The 27382-nt window shown below is 41.9% G+C and overlaps 1 protein-coding gene across 1 annotated transcript in view; it reads left to right on the top strand.

Moving 5' to 3' along the window:
- The window catches only part of LOC134347733 (coiled-coil domain-containing protein 148-like), a 118226-nt gene that overhangs the window by 33821 nt on the left and 57023 nt on the right, over positions 1-27382 (top strand). The window contains exons 4-5 of the mRNA XM_063050133.1: positions 5096-5199; positions 25878-25960. Of these exons, the coding sequence (XP_062906203.1) occupies positions 5096-5199; positions 25878-25960 (187 nt within the window). The remainder of the gene's footprint in view (positions 1-5095; positions 5200-25877; positions 25961-27382) is intronic.

Here is a 27382-nt window from a genome sequence, read left to right as displayed (position 1 = left end):
TCCCTCTGTTCATCCACACTCTTAAGTAACCAACCATTAACCCTTACTCAGCCTTCTGGTTTGTCCTTCCAAAATGCATCACCTCTCACTTATCCAGATTGAACTCCATCTGCCACTTTTCTGCCCAACTCTGCATCCTGTCTATATCCTCTTGTAACCTTTGACAACCTGCAGCTCCGTCCACAACTCCTCCAATCTTCGTGTCATCCGCAAACTTACTCACCCATCCTTCTGCCTCTTCATCCAGGTCATTTATAAAAATCACTAAGAGCAGGGGTCCCAGGACAGATCCTTGCGGCACTCCACTAGTCACTGACCTCCAGGCAGAATACTTTCCTTCCACTACTACCCTCTGCTTTCTTCCTGTAAGCCAATTTTTTAATCCAAACAGCCAAGGTTCCACTGATCCCATGCCTCATGACTTTCTGGATGAGTCTCTCGTGGGAGAACTTGTCAAATGCCTTGCTAAAATCCATGTAGACCACATCAACCACCCTACCCTCATCAATTTCTCAGTCAAGGTCCTGAGATATAGAACAGTTATTAAGATGCAGCATTTCCTAGACAGAATGTGCATCAGGAAGCATTTGTGACCCAAAGAGTTAGATGTGCCATAGTCTGCATGAGAAGGCAATCCACAAAAATTTCAGGTCTCTGTAAATAAATGCATTTTTGCACTTGAGGAAATATGACCTATTTGAACTGATTTCAGGGGCCATAGTTAATAATAGAAAAAATACGGTCATTTTCTTTTTCAAATGGCCTAAATGACCTCCTTTATTGTTAACCGTCAAGTCTGATTAGATAGTTAGATAGATATACTTTATTGATCCCGAGGGAAATTGGGTTTTGTTATAGCCGCACCAACCAAGAATAGAGCATAAATATAGCAATACAAAAACCACAAATAATCAAACAACAAAATGCAAACTATGCCAGATGGAGAAAAGTCCAGGACCAGTCTATTGGCTCAGGGTGTCTGACCCTCCACGGGAGGAGCTGCAAGTTCGATGGCCACAGTCAGGAACGACCTCCCGCGCCGCCCAGTGTTGAATCTCGGTGGAATGTGGCTGAAGTCCAACAGTAAAAAGTTCAATATCCGGTCTACAAACACGTTCCTCAATCGTGATATGACCCGGATTGCACCATCTGTTGTTAACCAGAACAGTAAGCACCCAACTCCTTTACGCTTACTGTTCTCAGTGCACTTCCGATCAGCCGAAACGGTCTGGAAGCCCTCTATGGCGAAGTTTTGATCAGGTATGTCCTCGTGCAGTCCCGTTCCAGTGAAACACATAACACTGCACTCTTGAAATGTTCTCTGACACCTGGCTAGCGCCGTGAACTCGTCCATTTTATTACCCACCGAACTGCTCTTCTCCATAGGTCTCTGTTGTCTCGACCCGGTCCTCTTTCCTCGACTTTGTGATCCCCCTCTGCATCCTCTATGTGTTTTCCTCCAGATTTCAGCAGGGGTGTCCGCCGCTCTGCTCGCTAAGCCGGCCGGCATTAGCGCAAGCAGCTGGTCCCTGGAATGAACAATGCAACCATGCTTCTGTCCCGCGTGTCGTGAGTTAACTATTTCCAGTGCTAAAAAGTGCTGGGAATCTGGTTCAAAGGAGCAAGAGTATGTGGGAAGAATTGACATAAGTAGAGAGCTGAGGTAAAACAGGACTTGGCAATGTGGGAGTGGAGTTCCCTCACAGTGCTTGGTAAGGACCCGCCTATCAGGTGTGAGGTGATCTCATTATTGCTATATGTGGTGCAGGTGTGGTTTGCATTGCAGCAGTCAACCAAGCTGTCCTTCATTTTATCTGGAAATCCAGAAAGGATCGAATCCAACTGAATTTGATAGATTGTACTCTAGGGAATGGCAGGGGAGAAATGTATCCAACAGAGTCCTCATGCTAATGGTCACTTACGTGTATGGCTGTATCAAGTTGAACATGGAGCCTGAATATATTAATACCAAATGTCACTACATATTGAGGTTCTACCTGCTCCTGGTATTTTGTTCTACCTGTTCCTCATTGCTATGCAACATTCCATTCAGTTGCAACATACACAGAATGCCGGAGGAACTCAGCAAGTCAGCCAGCATCCATGGAGGAGAATATACAGTCGGCTATTCGAACCAAGACCCTTCTTCAGGACTGCAAAGGAAGGGGACAACAACAGAAATAAGGTTGGGGCGAGGGTAAGAAGTACAAGCTGACAGATGATGGGTGAGACCAGGTGAGGGGTAAGGTGGGTGGGTGGGTGAGTGGTATAAAGTAAGAAGCTTGGAGGGAATAGGTGGAAGAGATAAAGGACTGAAGAAGAAGAAATCAAAGGAGAGGATAGTATCTCATGTAAGAACAAGAAGCAGAAGGGGAACCGGAGGGAGGTGATGCACAGGCAAGGAGGGAAGAAGTGGTGAGAGGGTAACCAGAATGAGGAATAGAAAAAGGGAGAAGGAGGGAATGGGACCGATTACTCGAAGTTGGAGTAATCGATGCTCATATCATCAGGTTGGAGGCTATCCAGATGGAATATGAAGTGTTGCTCCTCCAACCCAAGTTTGGTCTCATCAGTAGAGAAGATTATAGGCAGACATGTCAAAATGGAAATGAGAAGTCAAATTGAAATGGTTAGCCATCACAAGATCCTGCCTTTTGTGGCAGACAAAGTGAAGGTGCTTAAAAAGCAGTCCCACGATCTGTATCTTGTCTCTCCAATGTAGAGAAGACCATACTGGGACCACAGGTGTGGGGTTGCTGTAATGGGGAGGGGAGGGGGGAGGGAGGGGAGGGAGGAGGGGGAGGGGGAGGGGAGGAAGAGAAAGAGAGAGAGAGAGAGAGAGAGAGAGAAGTCAAACACAGACAATTGACACTGAACACCTGCTCACCTTCCACTCTTGTCCTCGTTGACTTTAATCAGCGAGATCAGTGAGCAATGGAGCTCATCACGTGTTCACACTCTGCCATTTGGTCACCCAACCTCAGTCTCAACCATGCCGAATTCCCCCTAAGACAGTAAAAGCACCAGTCAGCCCAAAAACACCTCGTCAAAATATAAATTGCAGGCTCCAACCACATACAGTTTAGCAGTAGAAGCATATTTAAAAGAAGGAGAAGAAGCATTGTGAACTGTATGCAGGGTGTCACCGTTGGTCGCTGGCACCATCTTGAAGAAACAAGGATATACAGGAGTATATGCTGAAGGATGCACTGAAGCTTAATGGCAAAGGCAAAGGCTGCAAGGCTCTCTGAGGAAGATCTACAGTATAGGGTTCTGTTCCCACTGGGCATTAAGGGCTGGGGCCTGTGTAAGCCTCTCAAGTACTTCACAGGTACATTGTTTAAGGAGAAACATTAGTGTTGACACATGGTAAGAAAATGTATTGAAATGTTGGGGGCATGAACCCCCATCTGTAATTCCTTCATCTATTTTAAATGAAGTATGTTTCTGGAAAAGTAGTTCTCACTGAGGAGGAAGACATGTGATTTACAACTGTGTAATGCATGCTATTTATTTTTTAATAACTTCATGGGTAAATGGTTCAATTAATTTTATGGGGCTACTTCCATTTAAAGGAGAAGAGGTGTAATGTGCAGTATATTTAATTGTACTAGCTGGGACGTCATTGTATCTGAACACTGACATTCAATTGAGATTAACTATCTCCAATAAAGTAAGTTCAATTATAGCTGTACCTCGGTTTGATGTCTATGCATGAGGTAAATAACACAGAGACATGACACTCTCATTAGATTAATGCCAGGTTGTTGCCATAATAGAATGACTGGAGGAGAGGCTAGATAAGGATTTGTTGGGATTTTGCCAGGACCCAGCTGTAGTACTAAAGACCTAAAGAACTAAAGGTCCTTCCATAATAGTGTTGGGCTCCAGGAACATCAAATTTATTGTAAGCTTGCTTCTCTCAGTATAGGACCCAGAGAAGTTGGTTGAAATGAAATATACACATAACTCTTGTGGCTGAAAATATTTACTAACACTACAGCCGTGAGTTCTTGTATTAATGCCGGGTTATGCTTCTGAATCCTGTGAACTATTGTGTGAAAGAGAAACAGGATTTTTAAGATTGTTATGGCAGGGGAGAAAAGAAAGAAAAGGAGTAGAGAAAATTGAGGGAAGCAGACAGCATTGAGATTGTGAGGAAGGTAATAGGGAGAGGGGTTGGGGTAAGTGATGGTGGAGAAATGTGAAAAGAGGGAGGGAAGAGGAAAACAAGATAGGAGAGGAAGAGGCATGACATTTCTCTTTCCATCTTCTTTACCCTTTTCTATGTTCTCTCTCTCCCAAACTCTTTCCCTCCATACCCCCACCCCTCTCTTCACTCTTCATCTTTTGTTTCTCACCCTGACATATCTGAGAATAAGATCACCTGAGACTTGCATATGGTCTAGGGTAGTGCTCTTCTCCAAGGTGAGCCAATAATTTGCCTTCAATTCCACAAGCTTCAATTTTAAATGATGAATCTTGAGAGACTTTGTCAATTATTTTCTGGGCAGTCCACATAAATAACATTCACTAACATTCCCCTGTCCACAGTTTCAGTTTTCATCAAATAGGTTTGTCAGACTTGACTTATCCTTCATGAGTCTACAGTATTGCTTAAAGCCAGAGTACTTCAAATTTTAGCAAGCAATTTCAGAACCAATTATAATTCTGCCCTTGGCTAACACCCACACATGGATGAAAGGATCAAGTTCTTTAAGTCAAAAACAAAAGTCTAATTGTCCTGTTTTCCCTTTCATCCTCTATTAATTGTAACATTCTTGCTGTTACCTGAGATTATATCTCTTAATATCGACTCAAATGAAACCAGATTTATTGATTGAGGTTGGTTTCAACCATTTTCCACCATTCCATCATGTCTGATTTATTATCCCTCTCAACCCCATTCTCCTGCCTTCTTCCTCTAACCTTTGATGCTCTGGTTAATCAAGAACCTATTAACATCTGCTTTAAATATACCCAATGAAGTGGCCTGCACAGCTGTCTGTAGCAATGAATTCCACAGATTCACTATCCTCTGGCCAATAATAAATGGAGAATCTTATTCTTTTTATTTTTATTATCCTGAGTATAGATTCAGAAAATTTTACAAGCAGCAAAGACGAACAAAGAAAATACAATGATTAAACAGCATCAGCAAGCCTGGTGGCAGGAGCATTCAGGACTTTTGGAAGCTAGGTAAGATTTATGCATGAAATGTTCATTTGAAAGTTATTTTTAATTGAATTTCACAAGAATATTACAATAAATATACGTATGCATATCCATTAGTAAAATACTGTGGCACTGTGTTACTGGGTGTTATTTTAAAGTGTACATGAATTATCTCCCACTGCATTGAATTAGACCATAAGATGATAAGACACAGGAACAGAATTAGGCCATCTCACCAATTGCGTCCTCTCTGCCATTCCATCATGTCTGATTTATTATCCCTCTCAACCCCATTCTCCTGCCTTCTTCCTCTAACCTTTGATACTCTGGTTAATCAAGAGCCTATCAACATCTGCTTTAAACATACCCAATGAACTGGCTTGCACAGCTGTCTATAGCAATGAATTCCACAGAGACACCATCCTCTGGGTAAAGGAACATTTCTTCATCTCTGTTTCAAATGGATGGCCCTCAAATCTGAGGCTATGCCCTCTGGTCCTAGACTCCCCCATAGGAAACATCCTCTCCACATCCACTCTTTCGAGGTCTTTCAACATTCAATAGATTTCGATGAGAACCTCCCCTCTCATTCTTCTAAACTCCAGTGAGTACAGCCCCAGAGCCATCAAATGCCATCAAATGCTCCTCATATGTTAATCCTTTCATTCCTGGGATCATTCTCCTGAACCACCTCTGGACCCTATCCAATGCCAGCACATCTTTTCTAAGACAAGGGACCAAAAACTGCTCATAATATTCCAAGTGGAGTCTGACCAATTTCTTATAAAGCCTCAGCATTACATCCTTGCTTTTGTATTCTAGTCCTCTCAAAGTGAATGTTAACATTACATTTTCCTTCCTTACCACCAACTCAACCTGCAAGGTAACCTTTACTACACAAGGACACCCAAGTCCCTTTACATCTCTGATCTTTAAATTTTCTCCATGTTTGGATAATAGTCTTCACCGTTATTCCTTCTAATAAAATGCATGGCCGTACACTTCCCATCTGCCACTTCTTTGCATATTCCCCCAATCCACCCTGCTTCCACAATTCTATCCGCCTCTCCACCTATCTTCGCATTGTCTGCAAACTTGGCCACAAAGCCATCAATTCCTTCATGAAATCAGTGACATGTAATGTGAAAAGAAGTAACACCCTTGGCACACCACTAGTCATAGGCAGCCAACCAGAAAAAGCCCCCTTTATTTCCATTCTTTGTTTCCTACCAGTCAGCCAATTCTCTAAATCATGTTAATGCCTTTCCTGTAATACCATGGGCTGTTAGCTTGTTAAGCAGCCTAATACGTGACACCTAATTAAAGGCCTTCTGAAAATCAAAATAAACAAATCTACTAGCTCTCCTTTGTCTATGTTGCCGATTATTTCCTCAAATAATTCCACAGATTTGTCAGTTGAGATTTCCCCTTGAGAGAACCATGCTGACTATGACCTATTTTATTATGTACCTCCAAGTACCCTGAAACCTCATCCTTAAGAATAGACTCCAACTTCTTCCAACTAATGAAGTCAAGTTAACTGGCTTATAATTTTCTTTCATTGGCCTCTCTCTCTTCTTAAAGTGTGGAGTGATATTTGCAATTTTCCAGTCTTCTGGAACCATTCCAGAATCTAGTGATTATTGAAAGATCATTACTAATGTCTCTATAATGTCTCTTTCAGAACCCTGGGGTGTAGTCCATCTGGTATAGGTGACCTTTCTATCTGCAGACTTTTCAGCTTCCAAAGCACCTTTTCCTTAGTAATAGTAATGGCGCTCACTTCTGACGCTGACACTCTTGTGTTCTGCTAGTGTCTTCCACTGTGAAGATGATGCAAAATACTGACTATTTTTGTCCGGTATTTCTTTATTCCCCATTACTACCTCTCCAGCATCATTTTCCATTTATCCGATACCCACTCCTGACTCTCTTTTACTCATTATATACCTGAAAAATTTTGGTCGCCTCTTTTATATTATGGTTAGCTTACCTTCTTATTTCATCTTTTCCCTCTTTATGGTTTTTTATTGGACTTCTGTTGGTTTTTAAAAGCTTTCCAATCCTCTACCTTCCCAGTAATTTTTGCAATATTATATGCCCTCTCTTTTGCTTTTGTCCTATCATAGATTTCTCTTGTCAGTCACATTTGCCCCATCCTCCATTTAGAATATTTCATCGTCTTTGGGATGTTATCTTTCTTGCACCTTCTGAATTTGCCCCAGAAACACAAGCCATTGCTGTTCTGCCATCATCCCTGCTAGTGTCCCCTTTCAATCAACTTTGGCCAGCTCCCTTCTCATGCCTCTGTAATTCCCTTAGCTTTACTGTAATACTGATAAATACAATTTTTGCTTCTCTTCCTCAAACTGCAGGGTGAATTCTATCATATAATGTTCATTGCTTCCTAAGAGTTCCTTTACTTTAAGCTCCCTTAGCAAATCTGGGTCATTACATTGCAGCCAATCCAGAATTGCTGTTTCTCCAAGGGCTCAATTACAAGCTGCTCTAGAAAGTCATCTCATAGGCATTCTACAAATTCCCTCTCTTGGGATCTAGCACCATCCTGATCTTCTCAATCTACCTGCATATTAAAATCTCCCATGATTATTGCAACATCTCCCTTTTTGCATGCCTTTCTCTCTCCCATTATAATCTTTAGCCTACATCCGGGCTACAATATAACTCCCAATAGGGTCTTTTTATCCTTGCAGTTTCTTAACTCCACCCACAAGAATTCTACATCTGAAGGGTAGATTCCTTCTCATTCTGAAAGGTTAAATAGATTCACATTTACTCAAAATGTATTGTGCTATTTAAATGAAATGAACTTCCTAAAGCATAAAGGCTTTTCTGAAAATTCTAACTTTGAAGTATGATATGAAATATTTCAAAAATATGAAATAATACCTCCTAACACTAGATTTATGGGACATTAGGAGGTCCTTATTCACCAGATTACTTTTAAAAATTGCTTTTTGTTAAGAAAATCAAGACCTCTTTCACGTAAGTGGGTTCTCATTGGCTGTTGACTATTGTAATTAAGAAGTATATTATTTCAAGGTTCAGGTTGGCAATAAATCAGTCAGTTTTTTAAAAAATTGAACCAAAGCAGTAAATCTGAGAGCTACTATTTTTTTTAAGATTATAAAGACATGTAGTCCTCTTTTATTGCCATTTAATAATGCATGCATTAAGAAATGATACATTATTTCCTCCGGTGTGATATCACAAAACACAGGACAGACCAAGACTGAAAAAACTGACAAAACCACATAATTATAACATATAGTTACAACAGTGTAACAATACCATAACTTGATGAGGAAGTCCATGAGCACAGTCAAGTTCAAAGTTTCTCAAATGTCCCACATCTCACGCAGACGGGAGAAGGAAGAAAAACTCTCCCTGCCATGCCGACAACAATCCGACTCTGAGTCATCTGAAAACTTTGAGCTCTGATCAGCTCTCCAACACCGAGTACTGAGCGCCATCTCTGTCCGAATGATTCAACCTCCTTCTTGGTCGCCAAAAGCAGGCAAGGCCGGGGATTTTGAGGCCTACCCTCTGAAAGATTTCCGACCACACAGTAACAACAGCAGTGAACGGGCGTTTCAGAAATTTCTCCAGATGTTCCTCTGTGCTTTCACGTCCATTCTCCATCAAATCAGAATTGTCCACGGCCCCTATTTAACAGATAGGATATCATTTTTCACCGGAGGGCTGTGCACACGCAGGCGCGTCGCCATCTTCTCCTCTGTTATACTGTAACAGAGTGCTTTGGGTCAAGGGACATGTGGAATAGTTCTAGGGCAGGTTTATAGAGCCTTCCTTGCAGAAGACACTAGTAGTGTGCCAGAGGTCCGTAGGTGTCAGGGAGCAGGAATGAGTGCCATTGCTATTACAAAGGAATAGGTTCTAGGCAAACTGTAAGGTCTTAAGGTGGGTAAGTCACTTGGATCAGGTGGACTACATTCGATCCAAGTGATGTAGTGATCCAAAGTCCTGAGAGACGTTGCTGAAGAGATAATGGATGTAATGGTTATGATTTTTCAAGAATCACTAGATCCTGACATGGTTCCAGAGGACTGGAGAATTGCAAATGTCACTCCATGCTTTAAGAAGGGAGGAAGGCAAAATAAAGGAAATTATAGCCCAGTTATCTTAACCTCAGTAGTTGGGCAAGTGTTAGAGTCTATTATTAAGGATGAGGTTTTGGGGTACTTGGAGACTAATAATAAAATAAGCCGAAGTCAGAATGGTTTCTGTAAAGGGAAATTTGCTTGACAAATCTATTAGAGTTCTTCATGGAAGTAACAAGCAGGGTGGACAAAGGAGAGGCAGTGGATGTTATTTTCTTGGATTTTCAGAAGGCACTTGATAAGGTGCCACACATGAGGGTGCTTAACAAGATAAAATCCTGTGGTGTTGCAGGAAAGGTACCAGCATGGATAGAGGAATGGCTGACAGGCAGGAGGAAGCAAGTGGGAAAAAAGGGGGCCTTTTCTGTTTGGCTGCCAGTGACTAGTGGTGTTCCTCAGGGGTCAGTATTGGGTCCGCTACTTTTCACATTGTTTACCAATGATTTAGATCAGCGGTCCCCAACCACCGGGCCGTGGACCGATACCGGGTCGCAAAGCATGTGCTACCGGGCCGCGAGGAAATGATATGATATGGCGATATGAGTCAGCTGCACCTTTCCTCATTCCCTGTCATGCCCACTGTTGAACTTGAACGCATGCAAGGTCATTACCTACGCGTCATCCATGTCAGCGCGGGAAGATCTACTCCTCGAGCTTGCAAATGATGGCGGGCTGAAAAGTATGTTTGACATAACATCTCTGCCGGCATTCTGGATCAAAGTCAAGGCTAAATATCCTGAGGTAGCCACGAAAGCACTGAAAACGTTGCTTCCATTTCCAACATATCTCTGCAATGAATGCAACGAAAACTAAATTGCGGAATAGACTGGACATAAGGAACCCCCTTCGAGTATCGCTGTCTCCCATCACCCCTTGATGGCACCATCTCGTTGCAGGGAAACGAGCCCAGGGCTCCCACTGATTCAGCGATATTGGTGTGTTGCGATGATTTTATATGTTCATATGGGAAAAATATGCGCTGTGTGTTTAATATCCAAACGTTACTTAAAATGTTATGCTGCTATTGACTTATAAGTGACTTATATAACCATATAACTATTACAGCACGGAAACAGGCCATCTCTGCTCTTCTAGTCCGTGCCGAACGCTACTCTCACCTAGTCTCACTGACCTGCACTCACCCCATCACCCTCCATTCCTTTCCTGTCCATATACCTATCCAATTTTTCTTTAAATGACAATATCGAACCTGCCTCTACCACTTCTACTGGAAGTTCGTTCAACACTTACTTCAAGCTTCCCTGTCCTCCCCTGATAGTTGACTTTTCACTATATTCATGCAAGGAAAATATGCGCTCTGGGTTTAATATTAAATGCGTTAGATACACCTTTTTAGAAACGAAATTGAGTGTATTAGCCACTTATCACCTATATTCCGGTCGTGATTAACACCTCCCCCCCCACCCCCCAGAACAGAATCGCCAACAACGATTTATAGAAAAAAATTGGCAAGTACACGCATGCGCAAGGCTTCATGGTCATGGTAGTCTTTCTCGGGGTAAACACAACGTATTTGACTGTTACTCTTGTCCGTTGGCACCCCTATTCCCCCCCCCCACCCCCCGGTCGGCCGGTCCGCAAGCATATTGTCAATATTAAACTGGTCCGCAGTGCAAAAAAGGTTGGGGACCCCTGATTTAGAAAATGGAATTGATGGCTTGTAGCAAAGTCTACTGATGATACGAAGGTAGGTGGAGAGGTAGATAGTGCTGAGGAAGCAATGCAATTGCAGGAGGATTTAGACAAATTGGAAGTATGGGCAAAAAATGGCAGATGGGATACAGTGTTGGGAAATGCATAAAAATGCATTTTAGTAAAAGGACGTGTAGACTATTACCTAAATGGGTAGAAAATTCAAATATCAGAGGTACAAAGGGACTTAGGAGTCCTCGTGCAAGACTCCCAGAAGGTTAATTTACAGGTTGAGTCTGTGGTAAAGAAGGCAAATGCAATGTTGACATTCATTTCAAGGAGAATAGAATATAAAAACGAGGAGATAATGCTGAGGCTTTATAAGACACTTGTTAAGCTGCACTTGGAGTGTTGTTAATAGTTTTGGGCTCCATATCTTAGAAAGGATGTATTGTCATTGGAGGGAATCCGGAGAAGGTTCACGAGGACGATTCCGGGAATGAAGGGGTTAACATATGAGGAGTGTTTGGCAACTTTGGGCCTGTATTCACTGAAATTTAGAAGAATGCATGGGAATCTCACTGGAACCTACTGAATATTGAAAGGACTAGATAAGGTGAATATGGAGAGTATTTTTCCTTTGGTGGGAGTGTCCAGAACTAGAGGGCACAGCCTCAAACTTGAGGGGCGACCCTTTAGCATAGAGGTAAGGAGGAATATTTTTAGCCAGAGAGAAGTGAATCTGTGGAATACTCTGCCACAGACAGCTGTGGAGGCCAAGACCTTGGGTATATTTCAAGTGAAAATTGATAGTTTCCTGATTGCTCAGGGCAACAAAAGTTATGGCAAAAAGGCAGGTGTAAGGGGTTGAGTGGGGATCCGGGATCAGCCAGGATGGAATGGCGGGGCAGACTCGATGGGCTGAATGGGCAAATTCTGCTCCTATGTCTTATGGTCTTATGGTTTATACTGCAAAGTATTTTTAAAATTTTAAACAGAGCTCCACAACTTCCTTGTAAGTTGAAGTTCAAGTTCAGGTTTATTGTCATCTGACTATACATACATACAACTAAATGAAATAAAGTTCTCTGTCCCACAGTGCACTCACACCCCATATATCACACATAGCACATAAACCATATACTGTAAATAAGTTAACAAAATATAATTCAAAATGCATGTCGTAAAGCATAGTACAGGTAAACAGTAAACATGAAGTAAACAGCTCGCTGTCCTAGTGATGAGACCTCCGTGATGGATGGGTTTTCATTAGTCTCATAACCTGAGGGAAGAAGCTGCTACCCAGTCAGGCAGTCCTAGTCCTGATGCTTCTGTAGCTCCTTCCTGATGATAGTGGGTCAAAGATATTGTGGGATGGATGGTAGGAATCCTCAATAATACTTCTGGCCCTTTTTCTGCAACACTTCCAGAAAATGTCACACATAGGAGGGAGGGAAACCCTGATGATCCTTTCAGCAGTTATTACTGTCCTCTGTAGGGTCTTGCGGTCCAATGCCTTTGAGCTTCCATACCACACAATGATGCAGCCAGATGTGATAATCTCGATGGTGCTGCTGTAGAAAGTTGTTTGAATGAGGGCGGGGAGCCTTTCACATCTCAATCTCCTTGAAAAATGTAGACGCTGCTGTGCCTTCTGGACTAGAGAGGAGGTTTCTACGTCCAGGTTAGATTATCTGTTATGTGCACACACCAACGAACTTTGTTCTCTTCACTTTCTCCACAGCAAAGCCATTGACGTGTGATGGATGGTGGTCGACCTGTGCCTTCCTGAAGTCCACAATCATCTATTTTGTCTTGTCCATGTTGAGACTCAGGTTGTTGTTCTCGTACTGTTTGACAAGCCTCTCTGTATGCTGACTCATCATTGTTTCTGATGAGACCAACCACTGTGGTATCATCAGTGAACTTGATGCATTTTGAGCTGAATCTGGCAGTGCATTTGTGAGTCAGCAGCTTGAATAGCAGGGGACTGAGCACACAACCCTGGGGGGGGGGGGGCACTAGTGCTCAGCGTGATGGCGTTTGAGATATTGCTGCCAAATCAGACCTACTTCGATCTTTCTGTCAAGAAGTCCAAGATGCAGTTACATAGAGGGTGTTGAGTCCCAATGAGGGTGGTTTACCCGCCAGCCTCTGAGTGATGATTGTGTTAAACGCCTAGGTGAAGGCGATTAACAACATCCTGGCATCATTTTCTAGCTGGGACAGGATGGAGTGGAGGGTTGAGGCTATTGTATCATCGGTGGACTGGTTTGAGTGGTAGCCGAACTAGAAAGGTACCAGTGTAGCTGGAAGGTGGGATTTTATATAATCCATTACCAGCTGCTCAAAGCATTTCACAATTATTGAAGTCGCTACCAGTGGGTGGTAATCATTTAGGCCAGTTATTATTGCTCTCTTGGGCACCGGAATGATGGTAGCTACCTTGAAGCCTGCAGGGACTGTGGACTGTTTCAGAGAGGCACTCAGCACTTGACCATGTATGTCGTCCAGCCCTGCAGCTTTGCATGACTTTACCCTGGCTAAGCTCCTCCTCACCTTAGCTGTGGTCAGACAGGGTGCCTGTTCCTTGGGAAGAGAGGTGGCTTTCCTCGATGTCACATCATTCAATTGGACAAATCCTCAGGAAGGGAGCCGTCGCTGTTGTTGAGATGCATGGTGGACTTGTAATTGGTTATGGTTTGTATGCCTTGCCACATGCGCCACATGTCCCAGGTGTCACAAAAGTGCCTGTAGGTTTTCTTTGCGTACTCACACTTTTCCTTCCTGATGGCACAGGAGAGTGCAGCTCTTAACATAGAAACATAGAAAACCTACAGCATAATACAGGCCATTCGGCCCACAAAGTTGTGCTGAACATGTCCCTACCTTAGAAATTACCTCGGCTTACCCATAGCCCTCTATTTTTCTAAGCTCCATGTACCTATCGAAAAGTCTCTTAAAAGACCCTATCGTATCCACCTCCACCACCGTTGCCGTCAGTCCATTCCATGCACTCACCACTCTCTGCGTAAAAAAACTTACCCCCGACATCTCCTCTGTACCTACTCCCCAGCACCTCAAACCTGTGTCCTCTTGTGGCAACCATTTCAGCCCTGGGAAAAAGCCTCTGACTAAAAGCTCTTGCTAACCTTAGAGTCATCTTGCCTTTTCCCTGACTCCCCCATTCCCCCCCCCCCACTGATCTGAAGGCAGCATCCCAATCCCAAATAGTGGATGAACCTCTGCAATCAGCCACAGTGCAGTGTCTGGTTTCCCCGGCAGTGGAGTGTTAAATCGTGGTTACGTCCTTAATGCACTTTCCTATGTAGCTAGTCACCGATCCCGCATATTTATCAATGTTGACATGATGAATGTAGGTTGCCTCCTCCCTGAATATTCTCCAGTCTGTCCTTTTGAAGCTGTCACCCAGCACTGAGGTGGCACCTTCTGGCAAGATCCTGGTCTCCCTGTGAACTAGTTTGACTCATTTAACCAGTGGTCTCTATTCACAGATTAGCAAAATGGATATAAGACCACAAAATAGGAGCATAATTAAGCCATATGGCCCATTGAGCCTGCTCCACTGTTTCATCATGGCTGATCCAAATTTCCTCTCAGCCCCAATCTCCTGCCTTCTCCCCATATCCCTTCATGCCCTAGCCAACCAAGAATCTATCAATCTCTGCCTTAAATGTACATAAAGACTTGGCATCCACAGCTGTCTGTGGCAAAGAATTCCACAGGATCGCCACTCTCTGGCTAAAGAAATTCCTCCTCATCCCCATTCCAAAAGGATGCTCCTCTATTCTGAGGCTGTGTCCTCTGGTCTTAGACTTTCCCAACATAGAAAACATCCTCTCCATCCATTCTATCAAGGCCTTTCAACATTTGATAGGTTTCAATTAGGTCACCCCTAATTCTTCTGAAAAAGAATGAATACAAGCCTAGAACCATCAATTGCTCTTTATATGACAAGCCTTTCAATCCTGGAATCATTTTCATGAACCTCTTTTCAACCCTCTCCAGTTTCAGCACATCCTTTCTGAGATATGGGGCTTGAAACTGCTCACAATACTCCGTGAGGCCTGACCAGTGCTTTATAAAGTCTCAACATTACATCCTTGTTTTTATATTCTAGTCCACTTGAAACGAATGCTAACATTGCATTTGCCTTCCTCAGCATAGACTCAACCTGCAAATTAACCTTTGGGGAATCCTGCACAAGGACTCCCAAGTCCCATTGTGCCTCAATTTATTTATTTTCTTGCCATTTAGAAAATTGTCAACCCTTTCATTTCTTCTACCAAAGTACATGTCCATACACTTCCCAATGCTATTTTCCATCTCTCACTTCTATAACCATTCTCCTAATCTAAGTCCTTCTGTAGCCTCTCTACTTCCTCAAAACTGCCCGTTCCTCCACCAATCTTCATATCGTCCGCAAACTTTGCAACAAGGCCGTCAATTCCATCATCCATTGACATATACAATTTACATTGACATAATGAAAAAATAATTCATCCCAACACAGACCCTTGTGGAACACCACTAGTCACTGGCAGCCAACCAGAAAACTTCCCTTTATTCTCACTCTTTGGCTCCCGCCAATTAGCCACTGCTTTACCCATGATAGAATCTTTCCTGTAAAACCATTGGCTTGTAGCTAGTTAAGCAGCTTCATGTGAGGCCCCTTGTCAAAGGCCTTCTAAAAATCCAAGTACATAACATCAATCAATTCTCCTTTTTTTTATTCTGCTTGCTATTTCTTCAAAGAATTCCAACAGATTTGTCAGGCAAGATTTTCTCTTGAGGAAGCATGGGAAGGCGTTCTTTGGCCTACTTTGTCGTGTGCCTCTGAGTACACTGAGACCTCATCCTTAATAATCGACTCCAACATCTGGCCTATAGTTTCCTTTCTTTCGCCTCTCTCCTGCTTGAAGAGAAGAGTGACATACACAATTTTCCAGTCTTCCGGAACCATTCCAGAATCCAGTGATTCTTGAAAGATCATTACTAGTGATCTTTCAAGTAATCATACGAGGAACGTCTGTATTCAGTGGGATTCAGAAGGATGAGGGGGCGGGATCTCATTGAAAGCTTTCGAATGTTGAAAGGCCTAGACAGAGTAGATGTGGGAAGGATGTTTCCCATGGTGGGAAAGTCTCGGACAAGGGGGCACAGCCTCAGGATAGAGGGGCGCCCTTTCAAAGCAGATGCAGAGAAATTTCTTTAGCCAAAAGGTGGTGAGTTTGTGGAATTTGTTGCCACATGCAGCTGTGGAGGCCACGTTGTTGGGTGTGTTTAAGGCAGAGATTGATAGGTTCTTGACTGGACATGGCATCAAAGGTTACAGGGAGAAGGCCGGAAAACGGGGTTGAGGAGGAGATAGAGAAAAGGTTCAGCCATGATTGAGTGGCGGAGCAGACTTGATGGGCCAGATGGCCTAATTCTACTCCTATGTCTTATGGTCTTATTGCTTTTTCAAAGCTTCCCAATCCTTTAACTTCCCACTAAATTTTGGTCTATTATATACCCTCTATTTGGCTTTTATTTTGGCTTTGACTTCTTTTTAGCCACAGTTGTGTCATCTTGCCTTTGGCATACTTCTTCCTCTTTGGGATGTATATATATCCTGTACCTTCCAAATTACTTCCAGAAATTCCTGCCATTGCTGCTCTGCTGTCATGCCTGCCAGTATTCTTTTCCAATCAATTTTCACCAACTCCTCTCTCATGCCTCTGTAGTTCCCTTTACTCCATTGTAAAGATGATACACCTGACTTTAATTTCTCCTTCTCAAATTTCAGGGCGAATTCAATTGTGTTATGATCACTTTCCCCTAAGGGTTCTTTTACCATAAACTCTCAAATTAATTCTGGTTCATTGCACAACACCCAACCCAGAATAGCTGATCCCCTACTGGGCTCAACCACAAACTGCTCTAAAAAGCCATCTCCTAGGCACTCTAGAAATTCCCCCTCCTGTAATCCAGCACCAACCTGATTTTCCCATTCTACCTGCATGCTGAAATCCCCTATAACTGTTGCAACATTGCCCTTTTTGGCATGCATTTTCTATATCCCATTGTAATTTGTAGATCACATCCTTACTACTGTTTGGGGGCCTGTATACAATTCCCATCAGGGTCTTTTTCCCCTTGCAGTTCCTTAGTTCTATCTTCAATGATACAATACCTTCTGACCCTATGTCACCTCTTTCTAACGATTTGGTTTCATTTTTTACCAACAGAACAACGCCTTTCTGCCTGTCCTTTTGATACAATGTGGTATCCTTGAACATTAAGCTCCCAGCTATAATCTTCTTTCAGTCATGACTCAGTGATGCTACAATATCATACATGCCCATCTATGACTGTGCTACATGTTAATCTACCTTATTCCATATACTGCGCGCATTCAAATATAACACCTCCAATCCTGTATTCACCCTTTTCGATTTTGTTTGCTTTTTATGTTGTAACTCATCCTGTTAACTTCGATATTGCCCTATCAACAGCCTCTCCTCACTGCATATTGTTTGTGTTTGTAAACCAGCTACCTCATATTCAGCATTATCATCCACCTTTCCTAAAATACTACTTGCATTAAAATATGTGCAGCTCAGGACACTAGTGACATCATACTCAACACTTTGATTACTAACTTTGTCTGAGGTCTTACCAACATCTTTCTCCACAACCTCTTCACTAATTGCTCTAGCATTCTGGTTCCCATACCCTGGTAACTCTAGTTTAAATCCCGCTGCGCAGCATTAACAAACCTTCCTGCTAGGGTATTAGTCTCCCTCCAGTTCAGGGGCAAACCATTCCTTCTATACAGGTTCTACCTTCCCTGGAAGAGAGCCTAATGATCCAAATATCTTATGCCCTTCCTCCTACACCAACTCCTTAGCCAGATGTTAAGTTGTATAATCTTCCTAGTTCTGGCCTTATTAGCATATGACATGTGTAGCAATCCTGAGATTATAATCCTGTAGGCTCTGCGCTTTAATTTAGCACCTAACTCCCTGAACTCCCTGAGCAGAACCTCGTCAGTCATCGTACCCATGTCATTGGGACCTACATGGACCACGACCTCTGGCTGTTCACCCTCCCACTTGAGAATGATCAGGACTTGATCCAAGATGACCCGAGCCCTGGCACCCAGGAGGCAACATACCATTTGGGAATCTCGTTCTCGCCTACAGAACCTCCTGTCCGTTCCTCTAACTAACAAATCCCCTGTAACGAATATGTGGTCTGAGTATCTGAGGTGAGGGTGGGGATGGCCTTGTAGGCTCCATGAATGTTGGTATAAATCAGGTCTAATATATTCTCTCATCTGTTTGCGAAGTTGACATGTTGGTAGAACTCTGGCAGGACTGTTTTTAAGTTAGCATGATTGAAGTCACATCAACAAAGAAGACACCATCGGGGCGAGTGGATTTGAGGTTGCAGATTGTGCCATAGAACTTTTACAGCATTTCCCCAGCACTAACACGGGGGGGGGGGGTGGGGGTGGGGGTGGTGGCTGCAGAATGTGAACTGCAATAATCATAATGGCAGTGAACAGCTTGGCAAGTAGAAGGACCCGTACTTCACCATGAAAAGCTCTATCTGGGGTGAGCCAAGGGTTATTACTACCCAGGTGATCACAACCAGTTCTCACTGATATAGACACATAAACCTTTTCAATGGGACTTGCCGAAGGTCGCATCATTTCTGTCCACCCAGAAGGAGATTAGGCCTCTACCTGGTTGGTTGAGTATGGAATGGTGTTTTGATGCCACCATTCATGTAAATTAATTCATTGACATCCATAGCTTCAGCTAGAAGATGCATCATCTGAAGATAGGGGTGTTTTAGATGTTCCTGATGGCAGGAACAAGAAGAAAGCATCGCCTGTGTGGTGGGGATCCTTGATGGTGGATGCTGCTTTCCTGCAACAGCACTCGTGTAGTAGTGGGGAGGGCTTAACCAGGCTCTGGGCAGTATCCACTACTTTTTGTATGGTTTTCAGTTCGAGGGCGTTGCTGTTTCCATACCAGGCTCTGATGCAACCAGTCAATATTCTCTCCACCACACATCTATAGAATTTTGTTGAAGTTTTTGTCATGCCAAATCTTTGCAAACTCCGAAGGACGTAGAGGTGCAGCTGTGCTTTCTTCATAATTACACTTACATGCTGGGCTCAGGACAGATCCTCTGAAATGATAACTGAGGAATTTAAAGGGCTGATCCTCTCCACCTCCTATCCCCCGATGAAGACTGGTGCATGGACCTTCAGTTTCCTCCTCCTGAAGTTAACCATCATCTCCTTGGTCTTGCTGACATTGAGTAAGAGGTTGTGTTTTGGACTTGTCCATGTCTTGAAAAGTATTGGAAGGAAGTTTTTCAAGCTTCTTCTTTACTTTTCAAAGTCAGTTTTAAGCCGAATCCTCTGATGGCCCTATTCGGTATTGTTGCAGGACAAGATATCAAGTTGAAGACATCTAATTTACATATTTTGGCCTTTAGATCTCTTATAGCTAGGAGGGTGCTTTTGTTTAAATGGAAAGATGTTTCTCCTCCTACTCATACTCAATGGTTATGCGACGTTATGTCATGCTTAGATTTAGAGAAGATTTGTTGTTCAATTTCTGAATCTCGTCAAGACTTTCAATCACTGTTGGGACCCTTTCTGAGTTATTTTCAAAACTTTCAAAACCCTCAATTCGTTGTTTAAATTTAGATGTTGGCTATTATTAATTTTTATTATACGAGAAGGTATGTTACCTTTTTTTCTTCTTAAACAGCTTCAGTCTTGGTAGGGGTTAGACTTTTTTGTAATAAATTAGTATATTTCAGTATAATTTTGACTAACCTACATGAATATGGGGTAACGAGATTGTTATTATGAATAGATATAATGTAATTGGTAGTTGTTTTTTTCAACCTCTATATATACTTTCTTGTACTTTGCATTCTTCTATGTAGAAGCTAATAAAAAATATTGAAAGAGTAAGAGGTTGTTGTTGTGCCATCACTCAGCTGGATTGTCAATCAAGCTCCTTTGTACTGATTCATCACTACTTTTTAATTCAGGCCATGACAGCCACAGCTTTCGAGCATTCTCCAGTGGCTCTGGTTTGTTTTGGAGTTGCAACTTTGCACATGAGGTGGCTCTCCGGAGATCATACCTGGACCTCTTGTATCTTACTTGGTTGCCAGACCATGCCTTTGATTAAGAAAGTCTTTGATTAGATTCCATATAAGATGTTATTGAAGCACATAATACTTAAGGTAATATCTGGCATGAATTGAAAACTGGTTATCAGACGAAGAACAGCATGGGAATAAATGGGACTTCCTCTGTCTCAGTAGTGACTCGTGGGACAACATAAGGATCAGTACTTGGGACCCATTTATTCATCATGTACATCAATGATACGGATGAGTGAACAAAATGTAGTATTGCTAAATAGCTGATGTCGTAAATTCTGTGGAATTGTGACTTGTGAACAGGATGCAAAGACTCCTCAAAATTTAGGCAAGTTGAGTGAGTGGGCAGATACATAACAGATTTAATAAAATTAGAGCGTGGATCAATACGTGAAACTATGACGTTGTGGCCATTACTGAGACTTGGATGTCTCAGGAGCAGGAATGGCTCCTGGGTGTGCCAGGCTTTCGATGTTTCAAAAAGAATAGAGAGGCAGGCAAAAGAGGTGGGGGCATGTCATTGCTAATTAGGGATAGTGTCCCGGCTGCAGAAAAGGAGGAAGTCATGGAGGGTTGTCAGATGTTACAGCAGGTCATCGATAGAATGCGGAACTGGTCTGAGAAGCAGCAGAGGGACTTCAACCCAGATAAGTGTGAAGTGGTTCATTTTGGTAGGTCAAGTTTAAAGACAGAATGCAATGTTAATGGTAAGACTCTTGGCAGTATGGGGGATATGAAAGATCTTGGGGTCCATGTCCATAGGACACTCAAAGCTGCTGCGCAGGTTGACAATGTTGTTAAGAAGGCATATGGTGTATTGGTATTCATCAACTGTGGGATTGAGTTCAAGAGTTGTGAGGTAATGTTACGGCTATATAAGACCTTGGTAAGACCCCACTTGGAGTACTGTGTTCAGTTCTGGTCACTTCACTACAGGAAGGATGTGGATACAATAGAGAGAGTGCAAAGGAGATTTACAAGGATGTTTCCTGGATTGGAGAGTATACCTTATGAGAATAGGTTGAGTGAACTCGGCTTTTTCTCCTTGGAGTGACAGAGGATGAGAGGTAACCTGATAGAGGTGCATAAGATGATGAGGGGCATCGATCGTGTGGATAGCCAGAGGCTTTTTCCCAGGGCTGAAATGGCTAGCACGAGGGGTATAATTTTAAGGTGCTTGGAAAATAGGTACCGAGGGGATGTCAGGGGTAACTTTTTCCACACAGAGAGTGGTGGGTGCGTTTAATGCACTGCCAGTGGCAGTGGTGGAAGTGGATACAATAGGGTCTTTTAAAAGCCTCTTAGATAGGTACATGGAGTTTAGAAAAGTAGAGGGCTATGTGCTAGGGGAATTCTAGGCAGTTTCTAGAGTAAGTTACATGGTCCGCACAACATTGTGGGCCAAAGGGCCTGTAATGTGCTGTAGATTTCTATGTTCTATGTTCTAAAATGTAAATAAGTGTGAAGTTATCTACCTTGCTAGAAAAAAATTGAAAGGCAGTTTTGCTTAACTAGTAGTTATATTCAAAGGGATCTGGATGTCCTATAAACTAGTCACTGAAACAAATACCCAGGTGTAAAAAGCCCTTAAGAAGGTAAATGGTAAATAGGCATATATTTGTCATTGAGGAGACCTTCATGGGAGAAATAAAATGGGATCAATGAAGGATTGATTAGTAGATGATGTTTGATGGTCAATGTAGAATTTGTGGGCCAGAGAACCTTTTTCCATGTTGTATGATCTCAACCATGAGCAGTCTAACCATTCAATACTCTCCATCTCAATCGCTTGTCCCTTTTTTCCCTATGTTCTTAGAACCACCCTGTCTCTAATATCAGTATTTTGTACCTCCATGTCTTTCTGGCTATGCTACAGTGGAACAATCTCTTCTTCAACTTCTCTTCACGATGGGAACTTAAGCAGGTTGACAAATGACAGAAATGAAAGAAAACAATAGAATGTAAAAGCAAAAAAAAGGGAAATCAAAGGCAAGAGACTAATAGGGCACATACTTAAAAAAGACAAGATGATTAGCATTGGCAAGAATATAAGCCCAAGGCTATGTATCTTAATGTACAAAGCATTCATAATAATGTTGATGAACTAACAGCACCAATAGAAGTAAATAGAGTTGATCTGACAGCCACTACATAAATATAGTTGCAAATGGATTAAAGGTAGACAATTAATGTTAAAGGATAGTTCACAAAACGTTGCTGCAGTAGTTCTGATAATAAATATAGTTTTGAGAGATGATCTAGCCTCAGAAGATATTGAATCTATTTTGAGTGGAGAAACAAAAACAGCAAGAGAAGGAATATACCCCAAACAGGAGCCATACTGTTGGAAGGGGTATAAGGAAACAATTAATGGGAGCATGCAAAGAGAGTAGCGCTATACTATGGCAGACTTTAATTTCATGTAAGTGAGCTTAATCAATTTGAAAACTGTAGCTAGAGGAAGTATAAATCAACAGTTAATGAGAGCCTGTAAAAACTACAGTGCATTTATGGGAGACTTCAATCTTCATATGTTCAGGTCTAATCAAATTGAAAATAGTAGCTATGAGAACAAGTTCATAGAGTGAATTTAGGATGGTTTTCTGGAGTGATATATTATGGAGCTAACCAGAAGCAGGCTATCTTGGATCTGGGAATGGGCATAATATAGAACATTGAATATTAGAGCACAGTAAGGCCCTTTGGCCCATGATGTTGTGCCAACCTTTCAATCTAAGATCAATATAACTTTTTCTACCTATATAGCTCTCCATTCTTCTATCATCCATGTGCCGATCTAAGAGTTTATTAACCCTAATGTATCTGGCTCTGATGTCACCTCTGGTGGGATGTTCCACACACCTGCCGTTTGATATAAAGGACTTACCTCTGACATCACCCTGTACTTTTTTCCAATCACCTTTGAATTATGGCCCTTTGTACTATCTATTTCCGCTCAGGGAAGGCATCTCTGGCTATTCACTCTAGCTATGCCTTTTATCATCTCATACACTTCTATCAAGTGACTTCTCATCCTCCTCCACTCTGAAGGGAGTCGCTTTAGCTCGTTCAACCTCTCATTGTGAGACATGCCCTCTAGTCCAGGCAGCACCCTGGTAAATCTCCTCTGTACCATCTCTAATGCTTCCACATCCTTCCTGTAATGAGGTGACCAAAACTGAACACAATAGTCTACATGTGGTCCAACCAGGGCTTTATAGAACTGCAACATTACCTCAAGGCTCTTGAAATCAGTACTCCAACTAAAGAAGGCCAACCCACCATATGCCTTCTTAACAACCACATCAACTTGTATGTCAACTAGGAGGGATCAATGTTTCTCCACAATGCCAAGAATCCTGTCATTAACCCTGTATTCTGCCTTCAAATTTGTCTTTCCAAAATGAATCACTTCACACTTCTCCAACTAGAACTCCATCTGCCACTTGTCAGCCCAGCTCTGCATCTTGTCAATGTCCTGTTGCAACATATAACAATCCTCTACACCAAACATCCCACTCTGCAAAAACTCATTTCAGGGAGGTAGCACCATCAATTTGCGGGAGAGTTCCGGAATTTCCGGGAGAGGTGGGATGTCTGCAATAGAGTTGCTCCTTAGCAGCTGGCCAGCTAATTTAAATAACGTTAGCTATGCTAATGAATGAATGACACCTGTTAAACTCACCTTAACAAGTCTTTTACAGTCTTAACCCACCATGGGCAATAGAAAAGTCACTGTTGCAAACAGTGCAGCGAGCAACACTGTCATTATTTTGACCCCTATTAGGCAGGGGTACACTTTAGTGTAGTCTGGGGTGACGTACGTTTTATATTTTCTTTCTTTGGAACACTCTGCCATGGCGCTCTCTCTTTCACTCACTCGTGGTCGCTGGCATCCTCTCTCGCGCTCTCGCTTGCTTTCTCTCTCGCTCGCGCACTCTCGCTGGCTTGCTCTCGCGCATGCTCTCTCTCTCTCTCTCGTGGTCGCTCTCGCGTTCTCTCTTGCTTTCTCTCGTTCGCTCGCTCTCAAAAAATCGATTTCTGTGATATTGTATATAATTAGCGGGCATTAGAGAGCCACTATTAAAATGTGGGAGATTCCTGGAACTTCCGGGAGAGGTGGAATGTCTGCTCTACACTATCCACAACTCCACCAACCTTTGTGTCATTTGCAAACTTACTAACCCACCCTTCCACTTCCTTATCCAAGTCATTTATAAAAATTACAAAGAGCAGGGGTCCTAGAATAGATTCCTGTGGAATACTGCTGGTTGCCAACCTCCAGGCAGAATGCTCTCAATCTAGAACCACCCTGTATGTTCTATGGCCAAGCCAATTCTGTACCATGCTGTCAAATTTCCTTGGATCCTATGTTTCCTGACTTATTAGCCTACCATGGGGAACCTGATCAAATGCCTTACTAAAATCCATATAGACTACAACCACTACAACCAATGTGCTTTGTCACATCCTCAAAGAATCCATTCAGGCTCATGAAGCATAATTTGCACCATACTGACTGTCCCTAGTCAGAGTATGAGACAGGTTTAGTAAACTGTTGCAAGACCTATTCTACTGTGTATAATTCTGCAGGATTTGTGCACCTAAATTATTTCACATAGGCCCATTGGGCAAAATTAGTATTGACTTCCCTATAATGCTTTAACACATTTTTAAGCATGTTCCAATTTCGGCCACTTTTCAGGGATAAGATGTTGAAACCTAAAACAAAGGTCTTTCCTTCCCTTTAGGATGGTCATAAAATATTGCATAGCACAAGTCAAGACAATTTTGTGTTCACTGTGTGCCCTAAGCAATATTTTTCTCAACTGATAGCATCAAATAGAGATTTTTTATGCATTTAGGCTAGGTGCAGATTGTTTGCCAACAAAGAAAATAAGAACGTAAAAAGTAGGTATTCGTCAAGATCACGCTTGGTCCTTCGACACTGTTCTTCCTGTGTTAATTCCTTATCTGTTGATTCTTTTAATATCCTTTAACATCCAGAAATTCATTAATCTTTGTTTTAAATGAACTTAATTGCTTATTTGATGTTGATTCCACTCAAATATATAAAGATGGACTGATATCTTCTTTTTCTTTAGAAGTATTGTCTGTTAATTTTGCCTGTTAAATACTGGTTTTCCGTGTTTGAAACTTCGCTTGTATCATCAGTGAGTCTGATAGAAATTCATATTTGATTTTTCTGCGGTGAGCATCATTCAATGTGCACATCAAATTTGTTTCTGCTTGCCACAAATATTCTATATGGTGATCTGCTTATGTTGTCTTTGACTTTTTTTGTTCTCCACTGAACTGGCTTAAAATAACTCAGCTCTCGTACAAATCTATCCATGTTTAGTTGAAGCTTCAGTTTGCATTTCCTTGACTTTTTCCACATCATTTCCCCACAGCCCCTTCCTCACCACACTTATTATTTATCGACAACCAACAAGTATTTAAGCATTTGATATTCTTGTTTTGTCCTCTTTTCTGCTTGATGTCTTCTAATATTTTTTAAATCTTTATTCTAGCCACTTTTGATATTTTTCCTCTAGTTCCTTTATGCAGTTTTGCTCTTACTTATGGTTTAGAGATTTTGCTTTTTTTTGTTTTCTTTGTTAAAATTTTTATTAATTTAATATTGGTACAACTGCTATAATATAAACAACTAAATTAAACCTCCAATGTTTGTTCTATTAATAGGGAAAAGTTAGAACTGCATCTTCAGAACTTCCTTGAAGTTGGAAGCTTTGAGAATGAATTCCATTTTGAAATGAAGAAGTATGGTGTGTATTATCTGCATATAGTTCACTTTGTGGAAATCTCTGGGATAAGGAAATAGTGGCTATTTTGAATTCCATGAGACTTTTAATATCTCACTGAAATAGTAGTGAGAAATTTGTGTAGCAACTTAAAAATAGTGTAAGTTGCTGAAGCCCAATAAAATCCTGTGAATTGAATTCCCAGTTCACTTTTGTGTATCTACACTTTTTAAGGTTTGAAAATGAGATGCTTACTCTAGAATTTCTTAGCAATTTTATGTTAAGAATAATAAGCCAAACTGACCAGAATGTCCCTTTCATTGCTCTTTGATGTCATATATTCAATTTCTCCTTCTAAGTAGATGTTAAAATGCTTTGATTTTCTTAATTTCCCTTGAGAATGATCTGTGAGCTCCAACTGGAAAGTTAGAACATCAGCAACACACACAAAATGCTGGAGGAACTCGGCTGGTCAGACAGCATCTATAGAAATGAATAAACAGTTGGCATTTTGGGCGAGACCCTTCTTCAGAACTAAATATCAAATAAAATTTACCCACTGCAGTTCCTGAATGCAGACGAACCTGCCACCAACTTGACCAAGCTTCAGTGTTTCCAACCTACAATGTCTTTAGCTAATAACTGACCTTGGGCAATTAGTGCAATCTTCAGGTTTATCTAAACTCAGATGTAGATGGTAGTCATTTGTGTGCACTAACACAGGCAAACTTCATTTAAGAAGGACAATTATTTGAGTAAGGTTCTGGAAGGCAGCTACTGAATGCTTCCCAGTAAAATAACTCCTCTTCCTTATTTTATTGTAATTCATCTGGAAACCTCAATGTTATTGATACTTGGCTGAGACTAGAAATTGAAATCAGTCAAAATGTGAATTTGGTGGGGTTTTATGTGCTTTAAACATATTTGAAATGTCCCCTTTATATGGTGTTTGGGTGTTTGTAAATACCTTAATATGGGATGATACAGTGCAAAAGAGCTGGTCATTGACTTCAGGAAGGAGGTGCTGTGGTGCACATACTCCTGGTCTACGTCAAAAGTGTTGAGATTGAGAGGTTTGAGAGTTTCATATTTCTGGGAATGAATATCACCAATAGTTGTGATCCAACCAGGCAGATGCCATGGTCAAGAAAGCTCACTAATGCCTCTACTTCCTCGGGGATAAGAAAATTTTGCATGTTCCCATCAACTCTTACACATTTTTTGATGCACCATAGAAAGCATTGTATCTGGATGCATAATGGCTTAGTAGAGCAACTGCTCTTCGTGTGACTGTCAAAAACAGCTGAATTGTAGAAAGCAACCTTCCCTCCATGGACTTTGTCTATACTTCTTGCTGCCTCAGTAAAGCAGCAAGCATAATCAAAGACTTTATCCCCCCTGGTTATTCTCTCTTTTCCTCTCTCCCATTGGGTAAAAGATACAAAA

The sequence above is a fragment of the Mobula hypostoma genome, chromosome 6 (genome assembly GCF_963921235.1).
Source record: "Mobula hypostoma chromosome 6, sMobHyp1.1, whole genome shotgun sequence".
NCBI classification, from domain to species: domain Eukaryota; kingdom Metazoa; phylum Chordata; class Chondrichthyes; order Myliobatiformes; family Myliobatidae; genus Mobula; species Mobula hypostoma.
This window is presented reverse-complemented; position numbering and strand designations above follow the sequence as displayed.